The sequence below is a fragment of the Centropristis striata genome, chromosome 4 (genome assembly GCF_030273125.1).
Source record: "Centropristis striata isolate RG_2023a ecotype Rhode Island chromosome 4, C.striata_1.0, whole genome shotgun sequence".
In the NCBI taxonomy this organism is placed as follows: domain Eukaryota; kingdom Metazoa; phylum Chordata; class Actinopteri; order Perciformes; family Serranidae; genus Centropristis; species Centropristis striata.
The window spans coordinates 21,071,186-21,090,310 of NC_081520.1; the positions used below are offsets into that span (position 1 = coordinate 21,071,186).

At 37.8% G+C, this 19,125-nt stretch overlaps 1 protein-coding gene across 1 annotated transcript in view; it reads left to right on the top strand.

The window, feature by feature from the left end:
* brip1 (BRCA1 interacting helicase 1) overlaps positions 1-19,125 on the top strand; it is a 95,105-nt gene that overhangs the window by 53,752 nt on the left and 22,228 nt on the right. The window contains exons 21-25 of the mRNA XM_059331994.1: positions 4,317-4,763; positions 5,351-5,418; positions 6,342-6,420; positions 6,548-6,760; positions 7,461-7,603. Coding sequence (XP_059187977.1) covers positions 4,317-4,763; positions 5,351-5,418; positions 6,342-6,420; positions 6,548-6,760; positions 7,461-7,603 — 950 coding nt within the window. The remainder of the gene's footprint in view (positions 1-4,316; positions 4,764-5,350; positions 5,419-6,341; positions 6,421-6,547; positions 6,761-7,460; positions 7,604-19,125) is intronic.

The window sequence follows — 19,125 nt, forward strand, 5'->3', positions numbered from 1 at the left end:
CAGCGCTGATTGAACGTGCCTTTTAACAAATCATTAAAATACAAATCCACAATTTAATTTGTTTTCCTATGAAGTATGTAATCATTTAGTTCTGTTTTAATGATGCGTTTGCAGATTATGGGTGAGGCCTGTGGATGCTTTAGACATGCCTGATTTAACCTAAAGAAGAGCACCCTTTGTTTTTTTCAAATTTCAGTATCAATTATGTAAATAAATATGTGCTGTACACTCAAGTGGCGTGGATACACATTTGATTTACTTTAAGTACAAGAATTCATGTAAATTGCTCCTAAGTGACAATAAATATAAATATTAACGTTTCATTGATATTTTTTCTCCTGCTTTTTCTAGTTGCATTGTTTTTCTGTAACCCGCAAGTTTATAAATTGCGCAATTTCAGTGGTGGTGGAGGAACTGAACAAAATCTCCCTAAAGTATCAAAATCAAAGTACTCTTAATGCAGAATCACCCCAGTGACTGTTGTGTAATTGTATTTTATCTCTTTATTACTAGAGGTGGGTGACAAAAATCGATACAGCATAGTATCGCAATATTTTGCGTGGCAATATTATATCTATTAATGGGCGCCAAGTATCTAATATTTAGCGTTCTGATGGCCATCAGGCCGGCGGTGTTTTCGCTGTTTCTGGAGATCCTGGTATCATATGACACTAGAAGATCTAAGGAATCTATAGGCACCATGTGCATCCGGATACCATGTCGAGAAGTTGTCGAAATAACGCTGCAAAGTTAGGCTTTTTTTTATGTTTCATTTAAAAAAAATTCAGAGCAGTGAAGCTTAAAGTTTTTGAAAGTTAATAAAATGCTACAGTTGTTGTCATCCATACATGTTTGATATCAGTTCAGTTCAGTTTGACTGAATACTTTGTTGGTCAGTCTGTGGGTTTGACTCTCATTGTGGAGAAATAAAAAGACTGAAGCGAGATGAATAGACTGAGAATTTTTTCTTATTGGACAAAACAATACTTTATTGAATTTAATGTTGTGGAAACAAAATGCAGTTACAGTTAAATCTCAATATATTGTATCACCATATCGCAAAATGCTTAAAACCACAATAATATTGTATTGTGACTCAAGTATCGGGATAAAATCATATCGTGGGACCTCTGCTGATTCACACCTCTAGTTATTACTGATGATTATAGAGTCCGAACAAAAGATTAAAAGAACTTAAAAGTAGCACAAAATGGAAATACTAATATAAAGTACCTCAGAACTAAGTAGTAGTAGAAGTAACTTTCACCACTTACCAAGTAGTTTGGTGGGCAGTGAGGACAAAATATTAAATTCTCACATTTTGTCTAAAATGTATATTAATAGGGGTTGATTATTAGGGCAGTCTATTAGAATATTAGAAAAGCATCACAGTATAACAGCACACGATCCGTAGATTGTTGAATTGTTGAAAAATTAAACAAATACCTCTCAAACAGTTTCAACAAAAAGGATTATAACTTTAATGAAGGTCGGGTTTACTGCAGACTGTTGTATTAGCCGGGCAACTGAATGTATATATTTAAATAGAAAAGATCTACAACTACTAACTGTTTACTTCAACAATTAAATAACTAATATGATTAAAATACACGATCGCCCATAAAGTTGAAATAATTGTGTTTTCACACACAATCCTCTGTTAATTGTAGTTTCATTGTCATTGTGATAAGATTTTGAGAAGATGTACACTAAATCACATTGTCACAATAATTTCATGGAAAGATTCCAAATCTATGGGCGACCTTGTACTGTATTAAACTAAGCTAGAGATATTCTCATAAGTCCCATCTGTAGTCCTCTACAAGGTTTTTATAGTCAACGAATAATAACAAAATAAGGAAAACTAGAATTGAAAAAACATTTTCGTTAACTGAAATGAAAAACTAACAAACTGTATTTTGTGGTTACAAAACTAACCACATTATAGTGAAAATGTCCTTCGTTTTCGTTTTCGTCTTTGTCTATTTTCATACATAAACCTTTTGGGTTGTTATGAAATCTATTTATTGAGCTGCTGGTTAGTGAACCTGCAGGAACACATTGGTGAATATGTTTATTGAGACTGGAAAGTTACACCACTATGTGAGTCGATCGCCTTCAGAAAATTCAGCACTTCACTCCAACCAACATTCAAAACAGCCGGAGCTGTGAGAGTTAATCACCTTATTGGGGCTGAGATGGATAATAAAAGGAAATAAAGGCAACATTCATTGTGACCTTTTTGAATCTCGAACCCTCATTACAAAACAACTAAAACTAATAAAAACTAAACTAAAACCAAGCATTTTGAAAAAAATAAAACTAGCAAAATCACTCTAAAAAGGAATTAAAACTAACTGAATTTGAGAACAAAAATTCACAATGAAATTAAAACGAACTAATGAAAAAACAAAAACCTCGGTCCTGTATAATTCATTGACGTTAAGATCTTTAAATGCAGAAAGAGGAGGACTTGTTTGGCCCCTCCTCCAGTATTTGTGTCCAGACAGACTCATTATAGGCCAGGCCACGCCCACAAACGTCCCCAACCCAGTAAAACAAAAAATAGAAGAAATGCAAGCAGAGGGCTTGGACTCTACAGATAAAGACACCACTCTACACTTCTTGTGGTAATGATGACAGGGATTAGTTTTGTATGAATGAAGACATGTTTTTTTGTTGAGTGTGTGTAAAATCCTACTCATTGTGCCTTTAACCTCTTTGACCTATCTATGTGCAATACTACTAGTAATCAGCAGTTTAATGGCCAGGAGTCTGAGGAGCGGAGGTCATTTAATCAAGCCAATGCTAAACGCAGGCTCATCAAACAGGCTAAGTTGAAGGGAGACAGAAAAATGAGATTAAATATGATTACACTGATGTGATTTGTCTCATTACAGCTCAGACTTCACCAATGTGTGATTTGCACAGACGAGCAGAGTAGACAAGTGTTCCATTAAAGCCTTTCTCTGCTCATCAACTGCCTCCCCAAGAGCCTTGTATGTGTAATTGTGCACGGCCACTCGTTAACATAATCAAAACACAGAGCACAGAGAGGCCACCGAATGTGTGTTAAAAGCACTTAATAGGGAGCCCGCATTACTGAAAGATGCAGTAATGGCTGTGAATGACTGTGTTCTTTCCCTTTAGACGAGAAGCCTTTTCCTCAACCCCCATTAAAGCTACACTAAGACAATATATTTAGTTATAAAAAGTACAGGGCTCGGCCAAAATCACCAAAAGGAAGTGCATACGGAAAATCACCCCTTCCACATTAGTTGAAATGCCACAGATTTATCCTGTTTACCCAAATTAAATAAACATAATAAGACTAATCCAAAGTTTAGAGTAAAATGCAAACTTTCACCTCTTTCAATGTAATGTGAACACCAGTGGGTACTTCTGCAGTTGCCAGAGGGAATGTGTTGTGATTAAAAGAGGAAAATTTAAACATGGATAGGATTTCAAACTTTTTTTTTTACAATAACCAATAAGCTGCTAGCTACAATGTAGAGGTGTGAATCCCCAGAGGCCCCACGATATGATTTTATCCCGATACTTGAATCACGATACAATATTATATACGGCCTGCAGAAACGGCGAAAATGCTGGCGGGCCGTCGGAACGCTAAATATCGATACTTGGCAGCCATGAATGGATATGTTATTGCCACACAAAATATCACAATACTATGCTGTATCAATTTTTTCTCCCAACTCTACTGTATCTCCAGTATATTCCTAAAATTGAGCCCGCTATGGCCTCCTGGTAATACTGCTGGCCATTGGAACACTAAATATGGCCATGAATCGATATAATATTGCCAAGCAAAATATCGTGATACTATGCTGTATTGATTTATTCTCCCACCTCTACTACAATGTGATGACTGCACAGGTCATGCTCACACCAACCAGAGTCTGCTGTATAACCTGACCACCTCCTGTTACAATTGCAAGTATATGAGAAATAGTTTGCAGACGAGAACACCAGTAATTAAATAAAGAGCTGGATAAATGTTTGAGTCGTCCAGCCACAAGTGAAGATGGTATGAAGGTCAGTTTGACCAAACCAACAAATGAAGTGAAAGTGATCAGCCTGAACATTGTTACTTCCTGGATCAGTATGTCCTGTATGAAATAATATACACCTTTAAATAACATGCAACTTAAAATCCATTCAAAAAGAAAACATTCAGAACATGACTGCTGTTGTTCTTCAGCCCATCTTTAAGCAATGAAACAATAAGCACCAGTTACTCAGTTACTGCCAGATATATCTATTTGCTAAAAATGTGACTTAATGTTAATTGACAGGTGCAGGCTGTGAAGCCAAGAGAGTAGGGGAGGTCAGTCTTCAGCAGCTGGACGCCATGAGCAGCCAGAACAGGACTGACGAGGCCAGAGCAGATCATGAGTCCAAGGCAACGAGACTGGATCTGAAGAGAAGATCATCCAGATCCAAACCCAGAGTCAGAGTACACTGCTTTAAGAAAGGCATAGATCCAGACAATGTTGATCAGGTTCACCATGCTAGCTGTATTTCCAGCCAAGAGACAGAACTAATCTTAAAACCGAGTGTAAAGGACAGAGTCAGTGTGTCAGGAGGGAAATGCAGCACTCTTAACAAAGTGCAGACTACACCTGGAAGATCCATAAGAACTGAATTTGACATTGTGACTCCCAAAAATGAAGACAGAGGGGGTCTGCAAGGAGCTGGAGCAGCAGGTGATGGTGCAGAGAGTCAGCACACCAAACCAAAAGGTAAACTTAAAATCATACGTGTAAAAAATCATTGCATTGACATTCCAAAGTTAAGTAGCACACTGGAGAAGGCTGAAGACAATAGTTTACAATACATCTATTAAAAAAAAAGGAGCAATTTGCTTTACATCGTACAAGGCAGATACAATATTAACTAGACAGTGCAGACCTCTGCTGGGATTATAACCCATTTTGCAATTTTAACCAAAGTGACAAAGTGAAATAATTTGCGTATCTGCCCCATGATCCCGATCTGTCCTAAAAACTGAACTACATCTTGATTCCATCCTCTTGATGAAGTAGCACTGTTGATAACCTCATGTACATTTATTTGAGCTTTTCTGGCCAATCTACGCCAATACCTGTTTTTTTGCTGTTGTTTTTTGGCACCTACAAGTAGTAGCAGTATCAGCCAGAAACATTGAGTATTTTTATCCTGATTCCACCTTGGGAACAGGAACCAATAACTTATAACCATTTTTTTAACCTTTATGTTTTTGTGTGTTTGTTTGTACTTATAATCAGTAGAGGTGGGAATCACCAGAGGCCCCATGAACTAAACCTTACCTTTCATTTTTTCAAACAAGCTTTAATAGTGCAGAGATTTTGCAGGAAGAACCGCAGGAGATTGATCCAGACCTCTCCAGACAGAAACGTAAGTGTCAAGTAGTCGGCAATAAGTTTTCCTTTTTTTTCAGCAAAACACAGTGAATGCATGTACTATTTATAACACCTCTAACTGAAGGTGCCCAAGAGGCATCCTTACCAGATGCCCAAACAACCTCAGCTGGCTCCTTTCGATGCTAAGGAGCAGCAGCTCTACTCCGAGCTCCCTTCAGATGTTTGAGCTCCTAACCCTATCTCTAAGGCTGAGCCCAGCCATCCTACGGAGGAAGCTCATTTCAGCCGCTTGTATCCGCGATCTTGTTCTTTCAGTCACTACCCAAAGGTCATGACCATAGGTGAGGGTTGGAACATAGATGGACCGGTAAAGTGAGAGCTTCGCCTCCCGACTTAGCTTCTTCTTCACCAGAGCGGTCCGATACAACGCCTGCATCACTGCTGGAGGGGTCATCAAGCCTACATGTGTTTTGTGGACTTGGTGAAGGCTTTCAACCAGTATTAACATACACTGTATTTTCCTTGTATTTCAATATTATCATGTTATACATTCTGGCACAGATCAGTACTGCCACACACATGCAGTGATGGATATTGCACAGTCTGTTTTCTATCAGTGCTGCACACAGAAGCGCAGGCAGAAGTAGATATACAGTGGATGGTAATAAATTATAACACTGCGTTGTCTGATGTCAACATACCTATTAGAATCAATACAATACAGTACATAACTAAAGAGTAGCACTGACAGAGAAACAATTTTAGCACTTGAAACAAATTCTTTGTTTCTAAATGCTAAATTTGTTCTGAGTTATGAATCTGCCTTAATCCTAAAAGTAAAATGTATTGATAATGTTTTCAGTAACTCCTCAAAGATGTTAGAAAGAACTGTCTGAGATATGGACATAATAATTTAAACATCAAAAACATGAGACTAATTTTTTGTTCCACTTCCAGAGAGTCACAGATCAGAAGCCATGCTCTTTGGGAATCTACTGCTCCATGTGTGAGCAGGAACTGCTCCCTGTGGCTCATGGTAATTTCCAACAATCTGACATCCCCTTTATATTTTAATGTATAGCTAAAGCTTCAGAGTAACTCAAAGTGAATGTGATTCACTGAGGCATTGATTTCATTTTCACTGTTCTGACTTTATTTTTCAGGTGCACTACGACGTGATGTCTGTGAGTTTGAACATCTGGCCTTTCTGAGAAAAGACATATGCCGTCCTCCAGCCTCGACCCGCCACTGCCACTGTGCACCACATCTCTCATCAATTTCAGTCAGTGCAGGCTCGCTGCTGGTGGTCCAGAGTCTCCCAGCACTGAAGGCCCTGAGGAACGCTCTGCAACCCTACTGGGATCACAGTTTATCTGGTGGGTTGAAAGAAGATAATTAAAAAGTGATTGCCCATCGCACCCACAACTGTGCATTTAACATTAAAATTAATTAGAAAAGACAATTGAAAATACTTTAATAGCTCCAAATATGTCTTTACTATTAGACTGAGGGGTTGCAACTTTGGCTTGATTTAATTTTTTAATTTTTTTTATCACATATGAAGCCCTGCAGAGCCAACTTGCAACAGAACCAGAACAGACAGAGCCCTCCTGCAGCAGCAATATATATGCCATTGTTTTGTAGGCCGTGGATGGAAAAATGCCAGGGTGGTATCACTAATGGATGGCATGATTTCCAATTTACTTAATTCATGTTAAAGCGTTGGCACATTTAATTGAATTAAAATGAAAAATAAAAATTAAATTAATAAATAAATAATTACATAAATATGACCGAAATGTCACTGTAATGTATTTTATTGAACTTAACAAAAGAAGACAACACAACCATTCCAACATGTCAGCACTGAAATTTGCTTAAGAGTACTCCTGAGTGTTCCTAGGATTTGTTCTTACCTAAGAAACATCCTGGATAAGAAAAAAAATCATGAATGCCACAATCTTCGTAAAATCTTCGTAAGTAGGACTTAAGAACAAATTTGTTCTTAAGAACGGTTCGTGAATGAGGCCCATTGCTCTTAAGTCAATAACAGTTGCATGCTTTTCCTTCATGCAGTGTATAATGCTGTCTGGGATCCTGAGGAAGGTTCTGTTATCAGATTCCTGCAGTGCAAAGGCTGTTTGTCCCAAAGCCACATATCATCTGCAGCTCTAATGGCAGCAGAGGTTCAGTACCCTGGAGACACGGCTCAAGATCAGGTAAACTTTATGAACGTAAATAAAGTGAAAATGTACATGCTCAATGCCATTTAGAGATCCTGATTCTCATCATTTGGAAAGTCAAAGTCAAAGTCAAATTTATTTATATAGCGCATTTACAGACGGCTGAGCCGCGCCAAAGTGCTTCACATAAAAGTGCAAAAAGTGCAATAAAATACAGAATTAACAAAGGTAAAAAAGAGACAAAACAAAACAAAACAAAACAAAAAAAAACACATTTTAATTGTAGGCAAGAGAAAAGAGGTGGGTTTTTAAGTGAGATTTAAAGACATTTAGGGACTGCGCTGCACGGATGTGGAGGGGGAGGCAGTTCCAGAGTCTGGGGGCTGCTACTGAGAAGGCCCTGTCGCCCCTTGTCTTTAGTCTGGACCTGGGCACCTCCAACAGCAGCTGGTCAGCTGACCGTAGAGCTCTGGAGGGGGTGTGGTGGTGCAAAAGGTCAGACAGGTATGTAGGGGCCAGACCATGGAGGGATTTGTAGACAGTTAGAAGTAGTTTATAGTTGATGCGGTGACGGATGGGGAGCCAGTGGAGTGATGTGAGGACCGGGGTGATGTGATCATGTTTTTTAGTGCAGGTGAGGAGTCTGGCGGCTGAGTTTTGGAAGAAACGATAATGTCGATTGTTAATTTGAACCAAGGTGCCATTCCTAGAAGCAAATGTCTCCCAGGACAGATTAATGAGACGTTATCATTTAAGGCAACACAATCTACAGTATGTGGCTCAGTAAAACATATGGCAGCTTAGAGAGATTTTGTTTTGGGGATATCTTGGCCTCTGAGGACCATGAATGCCTGAAAATACCATAGCTGTTGAAATATTTAATTCTTGACCAAAGTGGTGGACAGACTGACTATCAGAGAGACAGATTGACTGACGTGACCCCAGCATGGCTAAAAATGCTAGAGCAAGCATGAGCAAAGTGGTGAAAACATTATAATAGGGTCTAAAATAATGCTCTTAGCCTAAGTTAACGCTTCCTTCTTTCTAGAGTGGATCAATCAATCCTATCGACTGGTCTGTGGCGTCTAATAACATTCCCAATAAGAGAAGTTCAACTGTATTGATTGACATTGATGTTAGCTACTCAAAATCAATGAGAAGAGGAGCAGGATAATGATAAGATGATTATCATAAACTAAAGCACTGGTCGATAAATGAGAGAATGCTTCTTTTGAAGGAACAAACAAACAACTTTAAACCACAGACCAACTCATGGATGTAAAAATGATGCAACAGCTACTAAAAAACTTCCACATAATACTTCACAAAGAAGTTAAGTAGGTTAATGGATCAGAGTTTCTTATCTCTGTCAGTGTTCGGCCATAAACAGGGTATGGTTGCATAAATGGCTAATTGCCAGGACTTAATGCTCTCCTGCTGAGACCTTACTACAAAATGCACGACAGAAAAGGCATCAGCGTTTCAGCTGACAAATGGTTGCCACAATCACACTTATAGCATTAACCAGCTTATGGTGTAAGCACACTAAGATGAGCCCAAACAACGGATGTCTATATCAAGATTAGGCAACCTATAAAACGGCAAAGGCAGATTAGGTGTCTAATTCCACTGACCCTCTGAAACAAATCTGGGTTTATTATCCAAGGAGCTCCAAACTCACGACTCAAGCCAAGTTCTAACAGCTGCTTGGCAGACAGATTACTAAAGACCCTCTACCACCAGATGATCCTGTCAAGCAATCCTTATCAGGCGACATACGCTTAAAGAAATCAATTTCATTAGCTATTCACCTAATGCACGACTCTGGCCAAAGATATTTCCAGTTAAAATAATGTGCAATTAAAAAACATTCTTCCATGAAACACAAAGGTTATGTTTCACTCTTCTATTGGGAAGGAAACAATTTAAACATTTCTGTTTACAACACATTCTAATCTCATTACAAATGTTTCCCTGTATGTACTGTAGTTGGTCATACAACCAGTGTTGGACCAGTGAAGATTACTTTTAAAACATATTCCACTAGTATTTATTTATCTTTTGATAGTCATACATTTTTGTATGCTTTTAATCCATGTTCCCATGTCTGGAGCACTACTGTCACTTTTATGTCACTGTCTGTCGATGTTGTCAATGTTGTCTGCGTGTGTGTGTAAGCAGCCAATTCTTTCTAACTGCAACCAAATCTACCCTTGGGTACAAATAAAGTTACCGTACCTTACTACAGATAACTGAATACATACCCTGAAATGTTATTCCATTAGTTTAGTAATGTATTCTAGAGACTTTGAATTACTTTTACAATACTTCAAATCTTCTTCCATAAACCTTAAATTTCCATTCCTGACAGTGTCCTGGCTACGTGTGCACAAATTGTTGTTGATGGGAAATACTTGCCTCATCTGAATTTTAGAGCAAATAAAATACAACAAATAAGGCTCTGATCTATATTGCAATGTTAATGAAAGCAAAATCATCTGTGAATTCACTCCAAAATGTAAGGGGTTCTTCTTTGGCCCATAGTGTGCCCTTCCACAAAGTTTCATGATAATCTGGCCGGTAGCTTTTCTGTAATCCTGCTGACAAACAGACAAACAAACTAAACTGAAAACATGACCTCATTGGTGGGAGTAATAAAGTAATACCTTCAAGTACTATATTTTTTTCAAAATATTCCACCAAGTTAAGTTGTAACTGTAACAGAATGCACTTACTGATACTTTGCAAGTTAACTCTCTCTTTCCTAAAAAAAAACATGTTTTTTATTCAGTAGGATTTCTGCTGCGCCATGGTGCATACTGTCTTGAATTTCATCTATCTATCTATCTATCTATCTATCTATCTATCTATCTATCTATCTATCTATCTATCTGTCTGTCTGTCTGTCTGTCTGTCTGTCTGTCTGTCTATCTATCTATCTATCTATCTATCTATCTATCTATCTATCTATCTATCCATCTATCCATCTATCCATCCATCCATCCATCCATCCATCCATCCATCCATCCATCCATCTTTCTATATGTAACAGTCGTGGTTAACCCTTAACGCAACTTCAGAAATATGTAAATCTATCTTGTGATACAAAACTATAAAAACAAACCTTAAATTTCAAATTTCTGTTCAAATTTAACTACTGGACAGATTTCATTTTGTGCTACAAATAAATCACTCAGATGAAAATAATCACCTTTAATATCCACCGGTGCGTGAAAATTGCCTTTTATTAAAGGTCACTGTATCAGAGCTTGCAAGCCTCCGATCTCTTCTGCGCTATAACAAAGCAAATTATCACACACATGGTGTCTGCACGGGAACAATTATTAAATGTAATGTCTCCCGTAATAACTCCACGATTATGACGGCCGGGCAGATATAAAGATTGGAAGGCAGGTGTTTGAGCGTGAGGAGTGACATGTTGATGAGTGATGAGATGGGGGATTAACAGTCAAAATGACAGTGGTGGTCGATGATGCCAGTAAAGTTGTTGGGAGTGTGTCATGCCCCACGCCAAGAGTGTTGGAGTCTGTGCATGCAGAGTGGAGTTTGGGTGTCTGGTGGTTGCACCCAGACAGACTCCAAAGCTTTACATGCAATATGGTGTCTGTCAAATTCACAGCTGAACAGCAGGAACTTAAAACGCATCATGCAAGCGTCCGAAAAACAGTGAAGGGTGGACCAAAGTGTGTCCTAAACCCCTTGTGGCGGAGGGGGGCAGAGATGTGCGTTCGGCCGGTCGGCTTAGTCAGATTCACACTGTGATCCAGATGGCCCAAATGTTGAGGCTAGTTCACAAACAAGGATATTATTTAAACTATAATTATTTACTGAAAATTGCAACACAAGACATTGCAGAACAGGATAGAGTAAAATAATCATTTTTATTCAGAATGATCTGCAAATTATGTTTTCTTTTTATTATGTTTTCTTCTGTCATCAATTCAGGTTTTAATTGGAAATAATTTTGTGATTTCTGTGACAGATGCAGGGTAGATTTTGACTAACTGTCAGAGTGTAACATATGACAGTATCTGCTCTATAATCCATCAGTCATTCTCTGCCTGTCAGGTTTTACATTTAAACCCATCATATTACTATAAATTGAATGTTGAAGAAATTGTTTAGGAACAAATTATGCTTTTAGATTGAAAATGTTTGTATTTGAATGATAACACATCCCACTTATCAACAAAAAAGTTTCAATCAGCAGTTGGTTAAAAACATTAATTTGACTACTATTTGACAATGATGAAGCAATAGACTTCTACAGTAACTTTAATCATATCTACCATCATGTATTTGCTTATTTTAGCCACCTGGTAAATGTATCCTTATTCAGGCAATTTGATGATAAAAAAAATGTGTCTGGTTTATAAAATCCATTAGGAAATTTGTTGTTTGTTTTTTTTAACCTAAAAGGAAAATGACTGGACCAAGATAAGTCAACTTCAACAGAACCACCAAGTTTGGAAAGTTACAGTTTAACCTGAATCTAGCAGTCAGTCAGGGTTAATCTTTTTAATCCAACAGATCACAGAGATAATCTCAACAGTGTTTGAAATTTAAACATCTGCTGGAGCAAAAGGACCGTACAGTTAGACCAGGATACTGGCAACTGTAACCGTTTTGTAGGTGCAGACGTTACATTTTAATGAGACAAGAGTTGTGACACTAACTGTCACAGAGGTGAAGGTATATTCAACAATACACCCAAAAACAAAAAAAAACCTTACCCTAATTTAACAATACACTTCAATAGTAAGCAATGTATTTGAATATTTTTGCACCAAAATAAAGAAAAGGGAATATACAGCAGCATGTGTAACTGCTAGGTTTTCAGTAAAATGAGTCAGATTGCCATTAATGGCGATGTATATGTATATATATATATATATATATATATATATATATATATATATATATATATATATATATATATTATATAATATATATATATATATATATATTATATAATATATTTGATTTGTAAATTTAACAGCAAAAAAGCCACATATATGGTCCCCAATTACAGTATAAAATAGCTGAAACATACTTCAACTGAAGCTGAGTTCTTTTGTTTATAGCAGATCAGGCAGATTTACATTTTTAAAAATTTATAAAAACATGTTGTTGTAACTAATGTGGGGTTTGGGCTTCCATCAAAGACACAAAAGCAACATCGTGATTAATTCAATCAAAAACTTTCATACCATTTTCACAGCGACACATGCCTTTGATAGATTATGCAGCACAGAGGCATCTCCTGTCTGTGAAGCCAATCATTTAAAAAAGCAGCTTAGGGATTTACAAATCAACGAGGCCATAAAAACTGGCTGAAGCATTCCTAGAAGCTGTGACACTTGGTACTGTGCCTCTGTTTTGTTACCACTGTAAGTCGGATTATAGACGGGGGGGGGGAGTGGTTATTGATTGGACTCTGCCTCCCGGCACAGCATGTGTCCAATTTGTAGAAGTTAGAGATGACATGTTGTTTAAGTTTCCTAGGTATATTGACAATAAGGGTCAGCAGTTTGAAGAACAGAAGTGCTTCTCATCCAATCGCTTAAAATACAGAAATCTCCAAAATGACTATTCAAAAATGAATGACAAAATGAATATTCTAGAGGGGCTACAGGGTGGTGTAGTGGTTAGCACTCTTGCCTCACAGCAAGAGGGTCGTCGGTTTGATTCTGGCCTGCGGCTCTTCTGTGTGGAGTTTGCATGTTCTCCTTGTGTCACCGGGTACTCCGGCTTCCTCTCACAGTCCAAAAACATGCACTTAGGTTTAATTGGTGACTCTAAATTGCCTGTAGGAGTGAATGAGAGCGTGATTATCTGTTTCTATGTGTTAGCCCTGTGATAGTCTGGCGTCCGGTCCAGGATGTACCCCGCCTCTTGTCCAATGTCAGCTGGGATCAGCTCCAGCTCCCGCAACCCGAGTGTGGATATGTGGTTAAGGAGAATGTATGAATTAATGTATTCTGGAGGGTTTTTTGATCATTTTTATCCATTCTCGATATGAATAACATTGCAAATTGTGGCAATATTATATCGATTCATGGCTGCCAAGTATCAATATTTAGTGTTCCAACGGCCGTCAAAAACATTCAGAGCAGTGAAACTAAAAGTTGAGGAAAGTTTGATTAAATGCTGCAGTTGTTGTCGTCCATACATGTTTGATATCAGTTCAGTTCAGTTTGACTGAATACTTTGTTGGTCAGTCTGTGGGTTTGACTCTCATTGTGGAGAAATAAAAAGACTGAAGTGAGATGAATAGACTGAGAATATTCTCTTATTGGACAAAACAATTCTTGATTGAATTTAATTTTGTGGAGACAAAATGCAGTTAAACAGTTAAATCGCAATAATATCGTATCGTGACTCAAGTATCAGGATAAAATCATATCATTAGGCTGATGTACACTAAAGTTTCCAGATTCTGCAGGATTCCCTGCATTTAGCAAAAGGAGCTGTGTTGTATTGGATGTGTCATTTAAGGTACCAGTGAGCCGTTAAATCCTAAATAAACAATCCAGGAAGTCCAGTTAGAATAACAGAATAAGGTGTTTAAGGGACGGCAATGGTTTGTTATACTCTGACAGGATGTTACGTCTCCAGTAGTTGCCAGATGACTTAGTGTTGCAGCCATAATTGAGCAACATTCCAGTCATTTGACAAAAAGTATTGAATATTGTCAGATATGGTATGAATTTAAGTTGCCAGAAGACACCTCATGATTCTGTAGGTCATGACATACATCCAATGTAAACTTTTCATGCCATTGCAAAAAGTACTGTTGCATGTAGAGTTTCTGTCACAAGTCAATTATTATTTGTTTTATTGTAATAACCACAATCTCAGACGCTTTTGTCTAAAGTTATGTGCATTTGAGAGTTAATACAACACAAGCAAAGATGAAGTCAAGAAACAACACAAGAGTAAGTGCCATGGGTTCAGTTTGAGTCCATTAGTGCTTTTAGGTCACGCAAGCAGATGGTGCAAACAGTTTGTTTTATTTAATTTATTTATCGTTCTCATCTGTGTAGATCAAGTGTAGGTGTTTAGTAAAGAGCTGGGTCTTCACTTCTTTATCCTGATTCTTGAGTCACAATACGATATTTTTGCGGTTTTAAGCATTTTGCAATATGGTGAGTATTGTGATACAATATATTGCAATTTAACTGTTTAACTGCATTTTGTGTCCATAAAATTAAATTCAATCAGGAATTGTTTCCCGACACGATATCCTGACGCACTTGGTACATTAGATTCCTTAGGTCTTCTAGTTTCATAAGATACCAGTGTCTCCAGTACATTTCTACAAGTGAGCCAACTACGGCCTCCAACAAAAAAACAGCAAAAATACTGACGGCCTTCAGAACGCTAAATATCGATACTTGGCGGCCATGAAGAGATATAATATTGCCACGCAAAATATTGCGATACTCTGATGTATCGATTTTTGGCCCCACCTCCAGTAACCAATGCTATATTGGCCATGAGAAGATATTGTGGATTTGTGTAGGTTGTTTATGATCCCAGGGTGGAGTTCCTGCTGACACATTGGGCAGATGTGGGGAAACTCCCCTCAGATATGCTTTAGCACTCCTACGTTTGGGAATCCTTCTGCAAATATTTCAGCAGATCAAACATGTAACTTCTCACTCATCTCCCGCTAAACGCTGCGCTTTTCTCTCCTCACATTGATGGATTGCCTTTTCTTTTGACAAAGTGAGGGTGAAAGGTGAGGCATTAAAGGCTGTCAGAAAGCTACTTGTCACAAAGCTAAGTTGGAGTTTAGGAATTAAAGATATGTAAGGTAATGTGTTGAGAAGAGGGAGGAGTGGAGGCACCGTGCTGTTGGTGGTCCAGATCTGTGTAAATATTGTAAGTGTGGGGACACTGTGAGTCAAAACACGCCACAGATTCAAGAGTGCAAAACCCCTCCGAAATGTAACTCCCCTGACAGATGTGGGGCTGGACAGAGCACTGGTTGTATTTCTTAAAACTTGTTATATCCTCCCTGTTCCAATTATCTCACACCTATTCTCACCACACGCAGTCATTCAAAGCATTGAGGAAAATCCCGACAGAGTAATGACGGGAAAGTTCTTTGTTCTGGCCTCTTAGTGGAATATGTAAGTGCTGACAGACAAGACTATTTAAGAACAGGAGCTCCTGAAATCAAACAGGACACACTCAGTGCTTAATTCTGTGGCAACATAGCTGAGAGCTTGCCCTGACTCATCACTCTTTCAGAGCTCGCTGGCACACCTTGCCGTGGGAATGACACTTCTCAACCCATCTCTGTTTGAACAAGTTGATTCCACTTTCTCTGTGCACTGCACCGGGCATTCAGCAGCTCTCCCATTTATAATGGAGTGCTGGTTGAATGCACAGGCTCAAACAAAAAAAAAAGGGTTAATAAGTGTTGAATACAAGTCCTAAGTGTGCACACGAATGTGCCTACCGTCCGTTTGAAGTCTGAATTAATCCTTTTTTTTTTGAGTGATGATCCATCAGGTTCACATAGAGGTGTGGACAGATCTGCATCAATACAACTCAATGAATTTCCCAATCGACCCCACATGAATATTTGGGTGGTATGCTGCTCACGATTATCTCAGCACTGTCAACACAGATTTAGATTGGAACAATTCATTTTAATTCGGCTTCTTTATGGTCAAAATTTTCCTGGAATACATGATTACACTGTTTAAAAAAATCTGTTTAATTAACGATTAAATACCGGCAGCTGCACCGTAAAAAAAAATACAGTGAGTGTGTTTTCTACTGTAAATTTGAATGTAAATATCAGCAAAGACTTTAATTTAGACTGAAAAGTCCCTTTATTTTTAGGGTAATTGTGTCCTTGTGACAATATGGTATTTCTCCATTAATTTTACAAGAAGATTTTATATTTTTACACTAAAACTGTGTGTTTTCTACAGTTTTTCAAAAGTTTTGTACTATTTACTTGTTTTACAGTAATTAAAAGTGTCCTTACTACGGTTGTATTGAATTTTTAATTTTACGCCCTATTTCTCATGCAGTTTGTCAGTGTTTTAGTCATTTATACAAACGTTTTTTTACAGCGTACTCAGATAATGTTATATTACTTTAAATTATTTGGTTGCTTATGAAGTTTTCAAAAAGTTTGTGGAGGCATTTGGCAGTCCTCCCCCAGGAAAACATGCAATTTCATTTTCAACTATTGATGTTGACAAAAAAAATGTAGAGGAGTGAATGTAGAGGCTAGAGGAGATAACAGCAAATTTTAGGCAAGCATTGTAGTATCAAGCCATTTTAATTAGGAATTAGTTTAACTTCATCACATATATTCATGGCATCAGGCATACAACAGTGGTAGAAGAAGTATTTAGATACCTAAGTACTAACTGTGAAATTACTCCACTACAACTAAAAGTCCTGCATTCAAAACTTACTGAAGAAAAAGTACAAATATCAACATCAAAATTTACTTAAAGTATCAAAAGTAAAAGTACTCATTATGACCCCACTCAGATTGTTTTATTTATTCCAAATATACTATTAGATAATTTGTATTGATGCATTTATGTAATAACAATTTAAACTGGGTTATATAGCCTACTGTTTTGAGGTTTAATTTATAAATGTGTAATCATATTCAATTTATGGTGTTTTTTATAATGTTGAATCTGAAAAGTAACTAAAGCTGTCAGCTAAATATAGTGGAGTAAAAAGTACAATATTTGCCCTTAAAATGTAGTGAAATAGAAGAAAAAAGTTACATACGTGGAAATACTCAAGTAAAGTACAAATACATCAAAATTGTACCGAAGTACAGTACTTGAGTAAATGTACATAGTTACTTTCCACCACTGGCACACAGCTGATGTTGCAGGTGTCTCTCCCAGTGCTACCAGTCTAATAGGAATTCAGTCACGCATCAGTGTCCACAGCTCACTTTAGAGCACTCCCTATTCGTGTCAGAAAACAAAGGCTGGCGGCGTCCCCGCAATACAACAGCCACTGGAGAAACCGGACAACACCTCTAAAGCAAACAAGCTCACCCGCTCTTTATACCAGCAGCATAATGCTCAGCCTTTGTCCCGTCCAATCCTCCACCCTGGTCCTCCTGCTCCACAACAGGTGCCACTTGAAGTTGCTTTTCTCATTCATTGTTTCTTCAATTCCAAAAGCCCATCTCTTTTTATATTTGCCCTCCTGAGATTACTTTGTAGGTGACTTTCCCTCTAAATGTATTCACCAAACCTGCAGCCTTTTATTTTTTGTTGTAAGGCAATGAAAGCATTGCCTTAGTAAGTGTGCTTTTGTGTGTGTGTGTGTGTGTGTGTGTGTGTGTGTGTGTGTGTGTGTGTGTGTGCGTGCGTGTGTGCGTGTGTGTGCTACTACTTTTATGAAAGGAGACATGTTCTTCCTGTGAGAAATGACACTGCTCTGTCTCTGAGCTAACCCTGTTTTGCAGACAATGATGTGGCTGAGGCAAATATCCTATTACATGTGGTTAAATTGTTTTTTATATTTTTATTTGAGCATGAAAGTTTATTTCTGACCTTGGAAATAGAACCAACCATCAAACTGTTAACTCGAGACCCACTTACTAAAGCATCACAACTGATCAAACTTGAAGCGGTGCAAGGTTCTGGAAGAAAGTATACATGGACCTTGAGCTGTCTTAGTGTGTGTGTGTGTGTGTGTGTGTACTGTTACAGTTCAAAAACTATCAGAGGCTATATTAAAGAGGATCAAATGACTATGTGTAGCATGAAAAGGCTTGCTCGCAGTGATAAACTCATCGAATTATCACCCATCTCTGTGGTTTGCCTGAGCTCGACAAAGCCTTTTAATGTCTTGGTTTTCCGGCCCACAACTTTATTGTTTAGTTCACTCTTGTTTAGTACACTCATTAGATCTGCACCAGCAGGCAGCTGTTGTTAAAAAAAAGCTGTAAAAACCCACTGTGCTACGAGCTCAGCAACAAATGGCAGATAAGCAGTGCAGCATTTAGCAGCTAAGGAGGCAGATATTTCCTCTGTGGAGACCAAAGGGAGAGTGAACATTAGATTTATATTAGCCAGGTGATCACATGAATACTAAGGTTTCTCAAATGATTGCAGCCATCGTAACTTTTCAGGTTGTAAAATCCTGCCTATATCATAAATATAGATCACAGTTCTGTGTTTTAGTATCCTATTATCCTTTAGTGTCATCATGTATTATTTAAACTGGATTTATACAATTCACGGTATGCACACAGCAATGCAACCCATTGTGTTTTATGTAATGCAGTGCCAAATTAGGTGTAAATGCTACCATCATATACACTGATCTAGGTATAGTTTTGTTTTCAACATTCAATTCTTTGAATGGGCATGGTTGTTGGTGCCAGACGGGCTGGTATGAGGGCCATAATTCATTTTTCCCTCTCAAAATACACAAAAAATACTTCTCACATCCACAAAAAATACCTTTTCACATTCAAAATTTTACCTCTCACATTCACAATTTTACTTCTCACATTCAAAATTTTA